Below are 15899 nucleotides of genomic sequence, written 5' to 3'. Positions count from 1 at the left end.
CCACCAGGCCCAATTATGTGATGCCAGAAATCAACCCCAGAGTCTTATTGTGTTAGGAAAGCACTTTACCAATTATACTGAGGTCTTTGAAAGGATTCTCTTTTTCTTAGAGGATGGAAGTATATCAATATGAGAAAGTCTAACCGTTGAGATGTGTCTAAAAACTACATCTTTAATGCTTTTTATTTGGACTTTGGAGAAAAAAATCTGCAAAGCACATTTTATTTCACCTTCCCCTCAAAGTTGCAATTCTCTTCATTCCAACACCTCAGTGTTATCTAGAAAAACAATTTAACATTTCACATTAGCACTGTGCTACATGAGTTGACAAGAGAGCAAAGGAGATGTGTGATATCATCCCAGATATTCTCATAATCACTATCACTGCCATCATTGTAATAATGGTGCCTATGAGAACATAGTCACTGTGCCCTCACAGGTACCTCAACAGTGAAACAGATTTCTAATGCTTTTTGAGGAAATAAATCAACCACTGCAAGTAAAATAGAGACATCTACAAATAAAATAGAAACACAGAGAGCAACTATGCATACATAAGCTTAAGTTATTACATTATAGTGCCTCTTCTTACTCTTTTCCTTTCAAATAAAGTTTTACTAGGACACACTGAAAGGCTTAAACAGCCTCATCCACTCCTCACTAGGAGTAATACTCAATATGATTCCTTGGGAAATCACATTAGATGATATAGTTGATCCCTAACAACTGTGATTATAACTTAATAGTTTAAATACACTTCAGATTATTGAAGTCTTTGGGAAATTTATTAATAGTTACAATGATTCCAATATTAATCAACCAAGTACTTAACAAAATAACTGCAACAATTACTATTTATTATTATAAAATGCTGTTTTGGATTCCTCAGAAGCATAGTTTTACACACAAGTAAATTCTTAAAGAAAGGGAAATCAAGAAGAGAAAGGAACCAGGTATGATGGCACATGCTTACTATTCTAGCACTAAGAAGGCAGAGGCAAAAGAATCCAGTATTTGAAGCCATCCTGAACTACATAGGAAGACTGTCTAAAAAAGGGAGTGGGGGGAAGGGAACGATTATACATAAAGTTGTAAAGTTGTAGGTATAATGTAGGTGCTGAGAACTAGGGAAGCTGTCCTGCAGCTCTACTTAAGAGCATCACACTCCCCAGCACTTGGGAGGCAGAGGCAGGTGGATTTCTGAGTTCGAGGCCAGCCTGGTCTACAGAGTGAGTTCCAGGACAGCCAGGGCTACACAGAGAAACCCTGACTCGAAAAACCAAAAAAAAAAAAAAAAAGCATCACACTCCTAACTTAGACTTCTTAGCCATGCATACACTCTGAGTCATGTGACTCTGAATAAATTTACCACCTCTGCCTCATTTTCTTCATCTACAAAATAACAACACCCAGGTATGAAAATAACTTAATAAAATATATGTGCCTGGCACACGGTATGTGTTTTAATGTTAGTAGTAAGCAGTAGCAGCTACAAGAATAGCAAAAATCACATTAGCAGAATTATATAGGTTTTTAATATTATAATTATTGTTGTTATTATGCTTGAATATGTTTATGCTTATATAGTACTCAATTAAAAATTCATGAAAAAGCAGGTCAAAATTCTACATTTGGAACCAAGTAGTAGAACTATTCTTTTCTCTGATTTTTTCCCTCTAAACATGGTATTATTTTTAGAAAATAGAAATAAAACTTCCAAGTTCAAAATGGGTATGGAAAATGGAGGAAGGACAGAATACATGCATTATTAGATTTCTTTGACCACAGCTATCAGAAAACTTCCAATATTACCATTAATCCTAATATAGCCCAAATGATAAAAATTCGCATTTATCCTAAATCAGAAAATATGTGAATCTGGGCATGTCTTCCTATAAACAGTCTCCCTAATAGTTTCTTATTTTTGGAACAATTATGTTTGATCCATAGAGTAGGCTGTATCAACTCCTCAACAGTAAAACAGAAATGCTTCTCCAAACTTCTACTTCAAGGAAGAACTTGCTGGCTGAGTGAGAAGAGTGAAGCAAGCATCCACTCTTCAGCTGTCAAGTTGTTCAGATCTGCCTCAAACATACAAAGCCTCTTTACTGGAGGTCATGCCCTTCCTGGGGCTCTCTGTACACACTGAACAAGGCACAAAGACCCAACCATGCAACCTAACACAGGATGCTCTGATGGTCTTCACCTACCATAGAGCTTCTACCTGATTCAAGAAAGTTTATGAAGCCTGCATCACCCTTCAGCTTTTTCCCTTACCAAGACTTCCTTCTGCCCTTCCTTGTTTATCTGTAACAAATACTTCTCACAACTGTTTCAGCACCTTCCTCTTCATAAACTAATGGGTAACATCCTTAAGGCCCTAGTAATGGTCCTTAAGTAAAGATTGCTAAATAGAAATAAACATGAACAACAGTTGTGAATCATAAAGATATAACACAAAAGGAAAATAAGAGCAACCTAAAATTCTCTCCCCAAATCTGAGGGGAGAGAATCCTATCCACTCCAAGCCTTCCCCGAGTCACCAGCAAGCAGGGAACTGAGTACTAGGCACATGCTAGCTTTTCACTGATGTGACAAACACCTGAGAAAACAGATTTAAATGAGGGGAAATGTCTTTAGAGCTCAATTTTAGAGGTTTTAGTCCATGGTCACTTGGCTCCATTGCTTTGGGCCTGTGGTAAGGCCAAACAAATATGGCAAGGAGTATATGACAGAACAAGACTGCTCCTTAAATGGTGGCCAGGATGCAGAATAGGATAGAAGGGTTCAGGAACAAAATATATCCCTCAAAGGCTGGTTCCAACGGCTATTTCCTCTAAATAGCCCCCGCCTCTTCAGATATCATTCAGCTAAAAATTTATCAATAAAGCAACCCATTTATGAGGTTGGCACCTTCATGACCTAACAATCTCTCCAACGTGCTACCAGATAGTGACCAAGACAACCAAAATAAGCCCTTTTCCCTCTTTAAAGTATTAGGGAGGATCACGAGACATAGCTGCTGGGTAGGAAACTCATCAGCAAGTGATTAGAAAAGCAGACAAAAAAGAAAGATCAAACTGACTAACAGAGCAAGTTCAGATCTTTTTTGCCACGTGCCTTTGAATTGCCAACAAGGTAAACAGCAGAGGTCTTGCAAAGGCATTCCTTAGAAGAGAAATGGAAGTAATGGTTAAAGTGGGACTAAATAGGAGCCTCGCCTTGCTCCCCCTGTGCTTCATGCTGGAATTACTCCTGTTGATACTAAAGCTTTATCACGTTATGTGATGGAAGAGACCTATTGATGCAAGTAGAGATTCTCTTCATCCATCCGAAGGCTTTCTCTCTATGACAAGGAACGGGGCCCACCCTTAAGAGTTGTTTATTTACCCAGTGAAACTCCCTTGGAGAAACTCAATTTTTTTGTTTGCAAGTAGTTATCAATTGGAGATAGCTTCTGGGCTAGGGATTGGAGCACGTGTTCACCTCTCCTTTTCAAAAGCTCCTTTGACTTGACATCTAGTTATTGGGTCTCTACAATCCCAATGGGAAGAGAAAATGAAAAGTGTGATGTAAACTTTAAGGCACAGGTAACTGCAGGAGAAACTAAGAATCTTAGTAAGAGTTTCAAACACCTTCTCAACTATGAGTTCCCTGCTGCTTATGTGAGGTTGGCATTGCTACTCTGTGGGTTCTTCTTCCACCCTTCTCCACCCCTTCTCTACCCTTTCAATTCCCTAACAGTATATAGAACAGAAAAAAAGGATAGAGGAAAGAGCTCCTGGAATAAAGGCAAAGGTTGGAAGTAGGGGGACCATTAAACTACTTCCTGCTGATTAGTGTAGCATCAAGTTCCCTGAGGTAAGTTGGATCTTTGCCATCAAATACCTGATTTCTTCTTGTTGTTTCTTCTTTATGCACAACTACATAACAAGCCATAACTCTTTTCTGGGCCCTAGCACTCATATACACTCTAAAAAGTCTCTAAAATTCAAATGTCACACAAACACAGAAACTATCTGCAGCTAGAAAAATCATATCCCTGTAAGAGCACAAGGCAAATCACAGTCAGTTGCTGCAGTCAGTCCAAAGCAGTCCCATATCCCACACCTGGGATTAAAACAAAAACACATTCTTATAATATTTCTGTGTTTTTTAAAGAAACCAAAATTTCAAAATTTTCACTACACTTATGTATCTCATAATCTAACTATAATGATTGTTCTTACAGGCTTTCCACTTCTGAGACTTTAGTTCATTCAGATTCCAGCTGAAGCAAAACTAAAGTTGCAGGCCCCTATGAAACCACCAGATGGTGGTATTGAGTTTTAGCAAGATAAAGAATCCCAAGATAATTCAATTTCATCACTAAAAACGATTAAGGCCAGATAATTCCTAGTTGTGGTGGACTATCCTACACATTACAGGGAGCTAAGCAGATCTAAACTCTACGTACAGAATGCTGATACAATTCCCAACAGCCATGATAAAAAAAAAATTATCTCCAGACTTTGCCACATAGCTTTGAAACATTTGCAATCACAATGTAGCCAGATGTGGTGGCAGAAGTCTGTAGTCCCAGCAGTCAAGACACTAAGGTGAAATAATCAAGAGTTTAAAGACAGCCTGGGCTACAAAATGAAACCCTATTTCAAAAAAAGATGAGGTAAAGTTGGGAGAGAAAAAATCACTATACAATGAAAAAAAATTTAAGTTGGAAAAAAATCAAATACTGGTGAAATATTTGAAAGTTTGTGTTTTCTTTTTTCTATTAGAATAATTCATTCACTTGAAAATTCAAAATTGTGGGGAAACATTAAAATGTAAAATCACTCCCTCTATGCACATTTTAATGCTTATTCTCCTTCCAGGTTAAAAACATGATTTTGTATACCTGGCATTTTTACACACTCTCTCATATCAGTCTCCTTCCCCAATTAAAAAAAAATCTACTACAAACACTTTTCTAGATCAACAAATATTGATATAGTTTAATAATTAAACACCTCTATCATATTCCTGTATACATGGTTATCAGATCCATTCTGATAAACAACTGATGTTCCTAAACTTCCCTGCTTTAAATCAAATTGCAGTTAGCATGTGTGAACATATAACTTTGCACAACTTAACACTACCTATAGATGCATAATTTTGCCATGACTCAGTGAATTGAACTACATAAATCTTTTTCAAGAAATGTATACAAATGACATCAAGAACACAGAAAACAGATTAAAGTATGGTTAGGTCATTTAAATGCAAGACAAAATGTTGGCAAAAGATAAAGAAATAATGCTTATAAGTCAGGTTTGCCCTGGATATGAGTCTAGGGAAAAGGTAGTATTTTTCTGCAATGACAGTCATAACAGTCTGTCCCTGTTTCTCTTACTCTATGTGTGCAGAACATGGCTGGATTTTTCTTCTTCGTGTACCCTGTATCTATTACAGAACCTGATACTTAACGGACCTTCTCACACTTAATAGGGGTCTTTATTAGAAACCCTCCGAACCAGAAAACATTCTCTACAAGGAAGAAGGGACAATCATTTAAGTGTGAAAGATCTATTGATACAAGTTCAAATCTCTCCAAATTTCCAAAAACTCAGAGACAAATCAGGAAACATAAACTAGAGGAGGGAGGAAGAGGTCAACTGACATGCACTCTCTGATCCTTTCCCTCGTCTTCTAAAGACCTTTAAAAGAAGAAACCTCAACAGCCTTGAAGAAGAGCAATCTGGAACTACATCTGAAATCGTGTACAAGAATATTTTATTCTTTTTATTCAATAATCTAATATCTTGTCCAAGTCCCCATTCACTGATTAGCAGGAGAAAAAAACAGTAACTATTCCATCTAGTTTAAACTTAAATTAATCTGACAGTTCTGTGTATATATTCAAGGATGAATCAAATTTCTATCAGATAAAATAATGCTTGATCCCTCAGACTATTCCTTTCCTTCTCTTCTACCCAGGTTTGGTAGAAACACTGTTTTTGCAATCTCCTGGCACAAAGCTTCCTCAGTCTTTTTGTGTTGCAATAGCGCCATCTGGTGGTCTCTTGTGCATAGCTCTTTTGCCATCTAAGTATCCTTCAGGACACTGCTACTGAATTGGCTGTTAGTGAGGCAGTTTTGTCATGAGAAAGGATTATACTCAAGTTTACTGCTACATCCTCCATCCTACAAATGGGTCCGTTTGTCCATACTGCCAGTGATAGCTAGTTTTATGTCAACTTGACACAAGCTAGAGTTATCTGAAAGGAAGAAACCTCAATTGAAAAAATGCCTCCAAAAAGGCCAGCTGGAAGGCATTTTCTCAATTAGTGATTGACGGGGGAGGTCCCAGCCTATTGTGAGTGGCGCCATCCCTAGACAGGTGGTACTGAGTATCTTAGTTGGGGTTTTATTGCTGTGAAGAGACCATACCATGGCAACTCTTAAAAAGAAAACCATTTCATTAGGGCTGGCTTTACAGTTTCCGAAATTTAGTTTGTTATCATTGTGGCAGAAAACACGGCAGCATGCAGGCAGACATGGTGCTGGAAAAAGAATTGTACATCTTGATCCACAGGCAGCAAAAGGAGACTGAGACACATTGGCCAGACTTGAATTTCTTAGACTGTCCCAAGTGACCCACTTCCTCCAAGAAGGCCATACCTACTCCAATAAGGCCACAGCTCCTAACAGTGCCACTCCCTATAACCAAGCATTCAGACACCTAAGTCTATGTGAGCCATTTCTATTCCAACAACCACACTGGGTTCTAGAAGAAATTAGGCTAAGCAAGCCATGAGAAGCAAACCAGTAAGTAGTACCCCTCCGTGGCCTCTGTATCAGCACCTCTCTCCAGTTTTCTGCCCTGCTTGAGTTGCTGCCTTGACTATTCTCAATGATGGACTGTTACTTAAAGAATAGGCTATACTAAAACCCTTTCTTTTCCAAGTTGCTTTGGGCATGGTGTTTCATCACAGCGATAGTAACCCTAATCAGGAAGCCACCGTATGTAGTTGAGCCAGCTCTACTATGACAGGCCAATGACAGTACATTGTATATGCAGTCATATTTTCATTTATCATATTCACAAGTCCTGTAGATTAGGATATGGACATCTTTAGAGACCTTTATTAATACCATATCAGAGAATGGCCCTCATGGACTAAGACTATCAAGGGTATATGAAGTGGAAATTTCTGGTTTCTTTGGAGACTCAGTTGTGTCATGTGATGTGTTACTGGAAACTGTCTTATGAGAGGATGTTTTGCTGTGGCAGACACATGGGAGGATGTTTTGCTGAGAACAGTCATGTGGTTTTTTCTGGAAGCTGCCTGGAAAAAGGACATGTGGTGTTTTGCTAGAGCAGACAGTTGAGAGAACACATGATATTTGGAAAGAGTATAAATATAAACCAACAGACAGTGGATGACACTGTGTGGCATAGGTTCACCTTGCCACTCTGATGGTCTTTGTTAGGCTTTGCTGATGTTGGTCTTCACTGACTACCGTATGGCATTGGTTCACTTTACCTTCTTCACTGATCATCATTTGTCAGGACTTTGTATTGATCATGGAGTCCCCAATGAAGGATGCAGAGAGAAGACTGAAGGAGCTGAAGGGGCTTGTGACCCCATTGGAAAAGTGACAATACCAACCGACCAAAGCTCCCAGGGTCTAAACCGCCAGCCTCAGAAGGACCCATGGCTCCATATGTAGGGGAGGATGGCCTTGTCAGGCATTGGTGGAGAGGAGGTCCTTAGACCCAAGAAGGCTGGATGCCCCAGTGTGGGGGAATTCAAGGGCAGGGAAGGGTGAGTGGGTGGATGGGTGGGGGCATACCCTCATAGAAGTATCAGGAGGGGGGATGGGATAAGGAGTTTCTGGGGCGAGGGGAAAATGGGGAAAGGGGATAACATCTGAAATGTAAATAAATAAAATATCCAATTTTTTTAAAAAAATAGAGGAAGTAAAAGAAAGGTTTAAAAAATGGACTTTGTAGAGAGAAATGCACCAAAGGACTTCTGGTGGTATTCCAGAGGCTTCTTGCCACTTCTGAAGACTCAGGCCAATTGGCAGAGCCTCACTGTTTCTTCTGCATCAATCTGCCATTGCTGATTTGTGAATGGTGTTTGTGAGTGGATCGAACTACTGTTGCTGATTTGTGTGAACTGAACTGTTGCATCCTGACAACAAAGATTGGAATCACCCACAAAAGAACTATTTCTAAACAGATCCACATCCTCCTTTGTCCTGTTAACTTTTCCTTTCTGCTGTAGGTGCCGGGCTAGAAAGGAGGTTAAAGTGTTTAAGAACCCTTATTGAAGTAGGTTTTGAAAAATATAAGACTACAGGTATAAAATTTTTCTCTTTTACATTTTTAACTAAAATACAACAGATTTGTGCTAGTTTGGCTGCATTGCTATTTAATTTTTATTGATTATTTTATTTATTTACATTTCAAATGTTGTTTCCCCTTCCCGGTCTTCCCTTCACAAACTCCCCATCCTATCTCCCTCTGCTTTGCCTCCCCACCTACCCACTTCCGTATCACCCCTCTAGCATCCCCCTTCCCTGGGGCAACAAACCTCCACAGGACCAAGCACCTCCCCTCCCCTTGATGCCAGATAAGGTGGTCCTCTGCTACATATGTAGTAGAAGCTATGGACCCATCCATCTATACTCTTTGATAGGTGGTTTAGTCCCTAGGAGCTCTGACAGGTCCAGTTAGTTGATATTGTTGTTCTTCCTATGGGGTTGCAATCTGAGAGGAACACCCCTCCATTGCTGGTAGGATTGTGAGCTGGTACAACCACCCTAGAAATCAATCTGGAGGATCCTCAGAAAATTAGAAATACTTCTACCTGAAGACCCAGCTACATCACTACTGGGCATATACCCAAAAGAGACTCCAACATATAATAAGGACACATGCTCCACTATGTTCATAGTAGCCTTATTTATAACAGCCAGAAGCTAGAAACAACCCAGATGTCCCTTAACGGAAGAATGGATACAGAAAATGTGATACATGTATACAATGAAATACTACTCAGCTATTAAAAACAACTTCACACTGCCAGGCAGTGGTGGCACATGCCTTTAATCCCAGCACTTGGGAGGCAGAGGCAGGTGGATTTCTGAGTTTGAGGCCAGCCTGGTCTACAGAGTGAGTATCAGGACAGCCAGGACTACACGGAGAAACCCTGTATCAAAAAACAAAAAGAAAAAGAAAATGACTTCACAGATTCTGTAGGCAAATGGATGGAACTAGAAAATATCAGCCTGAGTGAGGTAACCCAGACCCAAAAGGACATACATGAAAACAGAGACAAAAAATGGAGCAGATACTGAAGGATACACTGTCCTTTCTATGCATGTAAAATGACCTCCACTTGTTTATCAGATGTTTAGCTACCCATTCGATACACAGATAAGAAGGCAGTTGCCCTGTGAATCCCCAACAGCACATTGCAAGCTTTTATGCTCATTTATTGAGTAAGTGAAAGATGCTGTGGGTAGGGGTAGATGCACACACTTGAGTATTGCTAAACTATGCTACGATTTAATGTAGTTCTTCTCTTTCCAAAAAAGCAGTTTCTTTTTACTTGTTTTCACAGGGATCTTCCTCAGTTCTGTCTGCACAATAATGCAGTTGCTTCTAACAGGAAGGCCACAGAACCAAAGGGAGTCAATGAATAAAACTCAGTAAGTTCATGTACTTGGGTAGAAGGAAAATGTCTTTGTTTTTATTGAAATGAAATTTCAATGAATTGTAAATGAAATATAATTTTTTCTTCAATTTGTACATGAGTAACAAACTGCAGTAATATTACTAACAATTGTACTTCACCAGCATAAATCGGTAATTTTCTTATCAGTTAGCAGTTGTTATAAATACCTTAAAATATCACTTATATTCATCACTACTTTAAAAACCACAGTAATGCTGGGTGGTGGTGGCACATGCCTTTAGTCCCAGCACTTGGGAGGCAGAGGCAGGCGGATTTCTGAGTTCGAGGCCAGCCTGGTCTACAGAGTGAGCTCCAGGACAGCCAGAGCTACACAGAGAAACCCTGTCTCGAAAAACCAAAAAAAAAAAAGAAACCAACACAGTAATTACAAAACCTACCACTAGATCTTTTTATTTCATATATTGACAAAAACAGCACATATTATCACAGTCACTAATTTGGAGAGCTTTGAAAATATCTTGATAACAGTATAATTTGCTTCCTTTGTGATGCCTTGTATTTTAATTTAATTCATATACCTAAAAAGATTATTCTTCAGAGAACAGCATTTATATTCATCAAAAGGCACAAAAAGTGTTTAAAGAGGCTTAGACTGAATAATCAGTCATAGCTCCTTAGGCAAAGTAATTCTGACTGCAATCCCAGAATTCTGTAGGCTGAGATAGGAGAATTGCCAATTCAAATGCTTGAGTTTGAAACCAATCTGCATTCCACAGTGAACCCTAGTGGGAGCCTAGGCTACAGAGTAGCAAGACCCTGTCTCAAAACAAGCAAAAACAAAATGTATTGTCTTTTCTGATGTGTCTACTGTCCAATTTTGGAGACAGTGATGTAGCTCAGAAAGTAAAAGTACTTGCCATAAAAGCCTGACAACCCCAAATCTCCTGGTGGAAGAACAGAACAGACTCTGAAATTTTGTCCTCCAACATCCACACTCACACCATAGCACGTGAGAATCTGCATTCAAACATAACATAGCGACTGTGTGCACACACGCACACACACACATACACACACACACACACACACACACTTCTTTTTAAAAGGTTTTCTAACTCTCAGATTTCTAAAATAGGTCAGTGGGAAATAAGAAAAAATTCAACTTCCAGGGGTGAAGAAATAATCCACCAGGGTGAGAAAAGGGATCAAAGCAAAAGCAAATCAGATAGTTTACAAACAGTACAGTCGATGACATTCCTGAATTCAGGCTGGGGGTGGGGGTGGGGGTGGGAGGAGAGGGTGGTAGTGGATTTACCTTGTTAATAATTTAGACTCAGTAGTGAAAAGTAATGGGAGAAATGAATTTACCGCATAAACTCACAGTGAATGAAAACTTGATACTGAAGCATGGTGAAAGCTAGCTAACAAGCCTACCTAAATAATTTTCTTTGAAATGAATGATGAAAAGGTAATTTTTCTAAGTAAAGGTAAAATTATCAAGGGACACCAAATTTTTAAAATATAACAATGATGATGATGATGTGTTTTTAAAAAAAAAAAAACTATAAGGTTTAAAAGACAAAAAAAGCAGGGTGCTGGCTTGATAGTGGAGGCAAGAGGAAAGAGGAAAGAAGGCCAAATGCATGAATCAGTTCCTCTCTGACCTTGAAGGACTTTATAATTTCGGCAACAGGCAGTTCACCTCACTAAGAATACAAGGAAATGGAGCAGGGAGGGGACAGAACACCATAAAGAATGTAAGCCAAGTTGGAAACAGCCTGTCACTATTTCCAGAGTGAAATACCATCTGAAGGGTTATATTGATTCCATCAAACTCTGGGTCCCTCTTTAGCGCTGAGCCACCTCAACTTCTTCATATTGCATATGATCATAAACTTATTTTTCTAAAATGAAACCGTTTAAGAATTACTCCTTTTCCATTTGAAACGTTTTTATTTGTTCTGCCCTCAATATTCTAGTAACTCCAACTGTGATGAGTTAATTTTAAATAAGCCCTACTATTATCATCATTTTGTTAGATATTAGAATTAGATTGCATTTTCACCCAATTCCTCCGGGAAAACTGTTTTCAAAGAGCAGTAAGGTTGCTGAGCAATGGAAGGGAACACACACACAGAATTTTTTTAAGAAAAAGTATTCATCCACCCAGAGACCTAGGGAAGAACCAAACCATACCGCCAAAAATGAATAAAATAATCAATTAGATAGTTCCTAGTGATATTTTGCTACATTCATATTGGTGCCTAATTCAGTCGTCATCAGAGAGGCTGCCTCTGGCAACTGATGGGAGATGTAGAGGCCCACTGACAAAACATTAAGTGGAGAAAAAGCCTAGGTTGGAGGCCTTCATAAGGCCTCCCTTGGAGCTCGGGGAAACCCAGCGGAAGACCGGGAAGAATAACTGTGGGAGCCAGAGGGGTCGAACACCGGTGAGCACAACCTGCAGAATCAACTAAGCAGGGCTCATGGGGGCTCACACAGACTGGAAGGCAATCTTAGAGTCTTCAAGGTTCTGCCCTAGGTTGTCTGCAAATGTGTTATAGTTTGTTGTCTTGGTGTTTGGGGGGGACTCCTAATTTAGGGAGATGGGTCTCTGACTCTCTTGCCTGCTCTTGGGACCCTTTTCCTTCTAGTGAGTTTCCTTGTCCACACTTGTGAGTGAGGGTTTGTGCCTTGGTCTCGTTGTATCTGCTTGTGCTTTGGTTCATGTCCCTGGGAGGCCTGCTCTTTTCTAGGGGGAGAAAGAGGAGAAAGGGGAGTGGGGACTGGGAGGAATGGTGGAAGAGGAAGTTGCAATCAAGGTGTATTGTATGAGAGAAGAATAAATGTTTTAAAAATTTCAAGTATTTGTCCATTACTTTAGTTTAGTGCTAACTTAGGTTTTTATTTATGTCAATAAAATAATGTAATACCTGCAGCTTTCCTGGACATAATTCATCTCACTATCACTAATGAAAACTGGGTTTAAACTAGCATCATCAGGGAAGCCAGCCAGGGCTGCAACTCCTCAGGCAAGAGGGCCACAAACCACGGCCCCACCCGTCAGACGCAATTCTCCTCAGATACTCACTTTCCCAGCATGCTCCGCCCGGAAGGCGCCTTAGCCAAGATCAGCCCAGCCTGCCGACGCAATGCAAGAAAAACCCGGCAGGGGGCGCCGAGATCCCCAGCTCGCCACCGAGCACCCGCAGACCGTGAGGCCCGCCCAGCTCGCCGCTCCAGAAACGTCAACGCGTGGGGCCGCCCTCCCTCAGACTGCCAGCTAGGCAGGCTCTGCTGCGCACACGCAAACACGCCTGCCACGCGCCGAGCTACTGCGCATGCGTCCTCTGAGAAGTGACTCCGCCCCCCCTCTTACCACCACCCACCCACCGGCGCGCGCTGCTGAGTTTCCCTTTCCGGGCATCGGGGAGGTGGGGCTAAGGTGGGATCATGAGGCTGTCGCTGGCTGCCGCCATCTCCCACGGCCGCGTCTACCGCCGCCTGGGCCTTGGTCCTGAGTCCCGCATCCACCTGCTGCGGAACTTGCTTACAGGCCTAGTTCGCCACGAACGCATCGAGGCGACATGGGCACGCGTGGACGAGATGAGGGGCTACGCGGAGAAGGTGAGAGCCAAGCCATTCACCGCCAGATCCAGCCTCAGACCACCGCGCTGGCCGGGTGTGGGGAGGATGGCCACGCTGGGAGACCTTTCCACGGTAGCGAATTCCGTGTGGCACTCAGCTGAGCACGTCACTCCCACGCTGCAAATGGAAGGCTGGTTGGGGCTGCGGAGGAAGGAGCGCCGTGAATTAGCTTAGCTGGTAGGATGACTGGAGGAAGGTAAGACATTAGAAGAGTGAGGTGGGCGCCTCGGTTCTTACTCGTGTTGCATCCGTGTGTTTTGTCCTCGCAGCTCATCGATTATGGAAAGCTGGGAGACACCAACGAACGAGCCATGCGTATGGCTGACTTCTGGCTCACTGTGAGTGCTCCCTGCCTGCTAGTGAAGAAAGAATCCTTAGACAACCGGTTATCTGGCAGATTTAAGCCGGGGCATTCGCTTACGTACCAGAGTTAGACTGGTGTTTAGACTCGTGTTTCTCTTATTTGAACTGAAAAAGATGTGCATCCACATAACTTCCAATAAATGTTTCTGTATGACTTGGCCCCGATTGGGTGGTGGGGAAAGCCTGTGGAGATGGTTTGAACCCCACCTCTGGGAATAATCGAAAGTTAAATGCCTCTACAGTGGTGACTATTTTTTTCTGATTAACTCTCCCCATCTAGGAGAAGGACTTGATCCCGAAGCTATTTAAAGTGCTAGCGCCTCGGTTCCAAGGTCAGAACGGGAACTACACAAGAATGCTACAGATCCCGAATCGGAAGGAGCAAGATCGGGCCAAGATGGCAGTGATAGAATATAAGGGGAACTGCCTCCCTCCCCTGCCTCTGCCTCACAGAGACAGCAACCTTACTCTCCTAAACCAGCTGCTTCTGGGACTGCAGCAGGACCTGCACCATAACCAGGAAGCAAACCTCCACAGCTCCCATGCTGCTCAAACACCAAAGACTTAACTGGAGCTGGAGAGTGCATAGGTGTGGTGCCTTGTTCGGGGGTCTTGGTCTTGTAGTGTGCGAGACCTGGAAGTAGCATTGTAAAGCACCTTCATAGTGAGGCTCACACCTCCCTGCTGACTCAAATGATCCTCTTTGTACAGTAGATAAAATTCTTGATGTGATTATAAGATAGTGATTTTCTTTTCCTTCCCTAGGATTTATGAGAAGTAAGAGGCATCCAGATGCTCAGCTTCCTAAGACAGTCCCCATTTGCTTTGGTTTTTGTTTGATTGGTTGGTTGGTTTTGTCTTTTTTGGGGTGGGGAGGGCTCCTGCTGTGTAATCCAGGCTGCTCCCACCATGCACCAGTCCTCCTGTCCCTGATTCCCAAGTGCTGGGCTTGAAGGTGTTTGCCACTACACAGTGCCACTTCGTTTATATTTTGTTTTTCTGAGACAGTTTCTTAGACTGTCCTGGAACTCTCTTTGTAGAGCAGGCTGGCCTTGAACTAAGAAATCCACCTGCCTCTGCCTCCTGAGTGCTGGGATTAAAGGCTTGAGGCACTACTTCTGGCTCAGTTTTCTTATCTTAACACTAATTTAGATAGGCCCTATGTTGCTTGACTCCAGACTATTTTCCTATGGTGACTGTTTGATGTCCAGCCTAGAGACCTACCGTTGGGATTCCTTTTTTGTTTTTTTTTTTTTATGTTATATATGAGAATCTGTTTATGAATCCTATGAGAATAGGTTTCACCCTGGTATCTTCATATATGACTACCAATGTCTTTTGACCATGCTCGCCACCACACATGTACCCCATTGTCCTGCCTACTTCAACTCGTCCCTCTTCCACTTCATGTCTCTTTGTGTGTGTGATTGTGTCTTACCAATGACTATACTGCTAAAGAAAATTTCCCTCCCTTAGCAACCATTAACTGCCTATCAATCCACAAGGGAGGGTGCAGCCACCTGAGCCTCTTCCCCCTTCTTGACAGGATTTTGACAGGCTGCTATGAGAGCAAGCATTCAGTCCCAAGAGATTGTTTCCTGATACTTAGCTGTGTGAAACTCTGTATAGGAATCTTCAAAGAGCATTCTCCCTAAACCTGAGAAATGTTTCTGGGCAAAGTCACATGTTGCATTTATGTGTTTCCCTCAATGAATGGGTTTTGAATGTGGACTCAAATAGATGCATCACCACCCTGATCATAGATAGCACTGTAGGTTTCTGCCAGGATGTTGGCCTTCCAGATAAGTTCCTTCCTCCTAGTGGAGGGTGTGAAGAAGAAGAAGGCTGATAGAGAGTGATGTGTTAGAAAGTTAAGCCTGCTGGGAATTTCCTGGAAGCTTTTGTTTCCAAAAGTGGACCTCTGTGGAAACCCAGAAAGAGGAAATCCGGTTTCAGAATGGCCAGGGTATGTGAGAAGCAAGGAGCTTGTTTATATCCACTAAATATTATGGATATGACCCATCCTGGCTGCCGTTCTGTGTGTTCAGAGACTTGACCAGGGAATCATGGAAAAAGTTCTCACTCCTGAACAATTGATGCAGGGCCTAAAGGAGGAAGAAGGTCACTGGAAGCAGAAAGACATTAGCTTCAATGACACACTTCTGAGGCTGTTTGCCCTACAGCTGCCTACACTCAATC

The 15899-nt window shown here is 41.7% G+C and overlaps 1 protein-coding gene across 1 annotated transcript; it reads left to right on the top strand.

The window, feature by feature from the left end:
* Window positions 1–13083: 13083 nt before the first annotated feature.
* Mrpl17 (mitochondrial ribosomal protein L17) lies at window positions 13084–14815 on the top strand. Its single transcript, XM_034494946.2, has 3 exons — window positions 13084–13316; window positions 13607–13675; window positions 13981–14815. Exons 1-3 carry the CDS (start codon window positions 13143–13145, stop codon window positions 14266–14268), a joined length of 531 nt encoding a protein of 176 aa, XP_034350837.1. The 5' UTR covers window positions 13084–13142; the 3' UTR covers window positions 14269–14815.
* The last annotated feature ends 1084 nt before the right edge of the window (window positions 14816–15899 follow it).

The sequence above is a fragment of the Arvicanthis niloticus genome, chromosome 1 (genome assembly GCF_011762505.2).
Source record: "Arvicanthis niloticus isolate mArvNil1 chromosome 1, mArvNil1.pat.X, whole genome shotgun sequence".
NCBI lineage: Eukaryota > Metazoa > Chordata > Mammalia > Rodentia > Muridae > Arvicanthis > Arvicanthis niloticus.
Note: the sequence above shows the minus strand (reverse complement) of the source record. Positions and strands in the feature narration are given on the sequence as shown.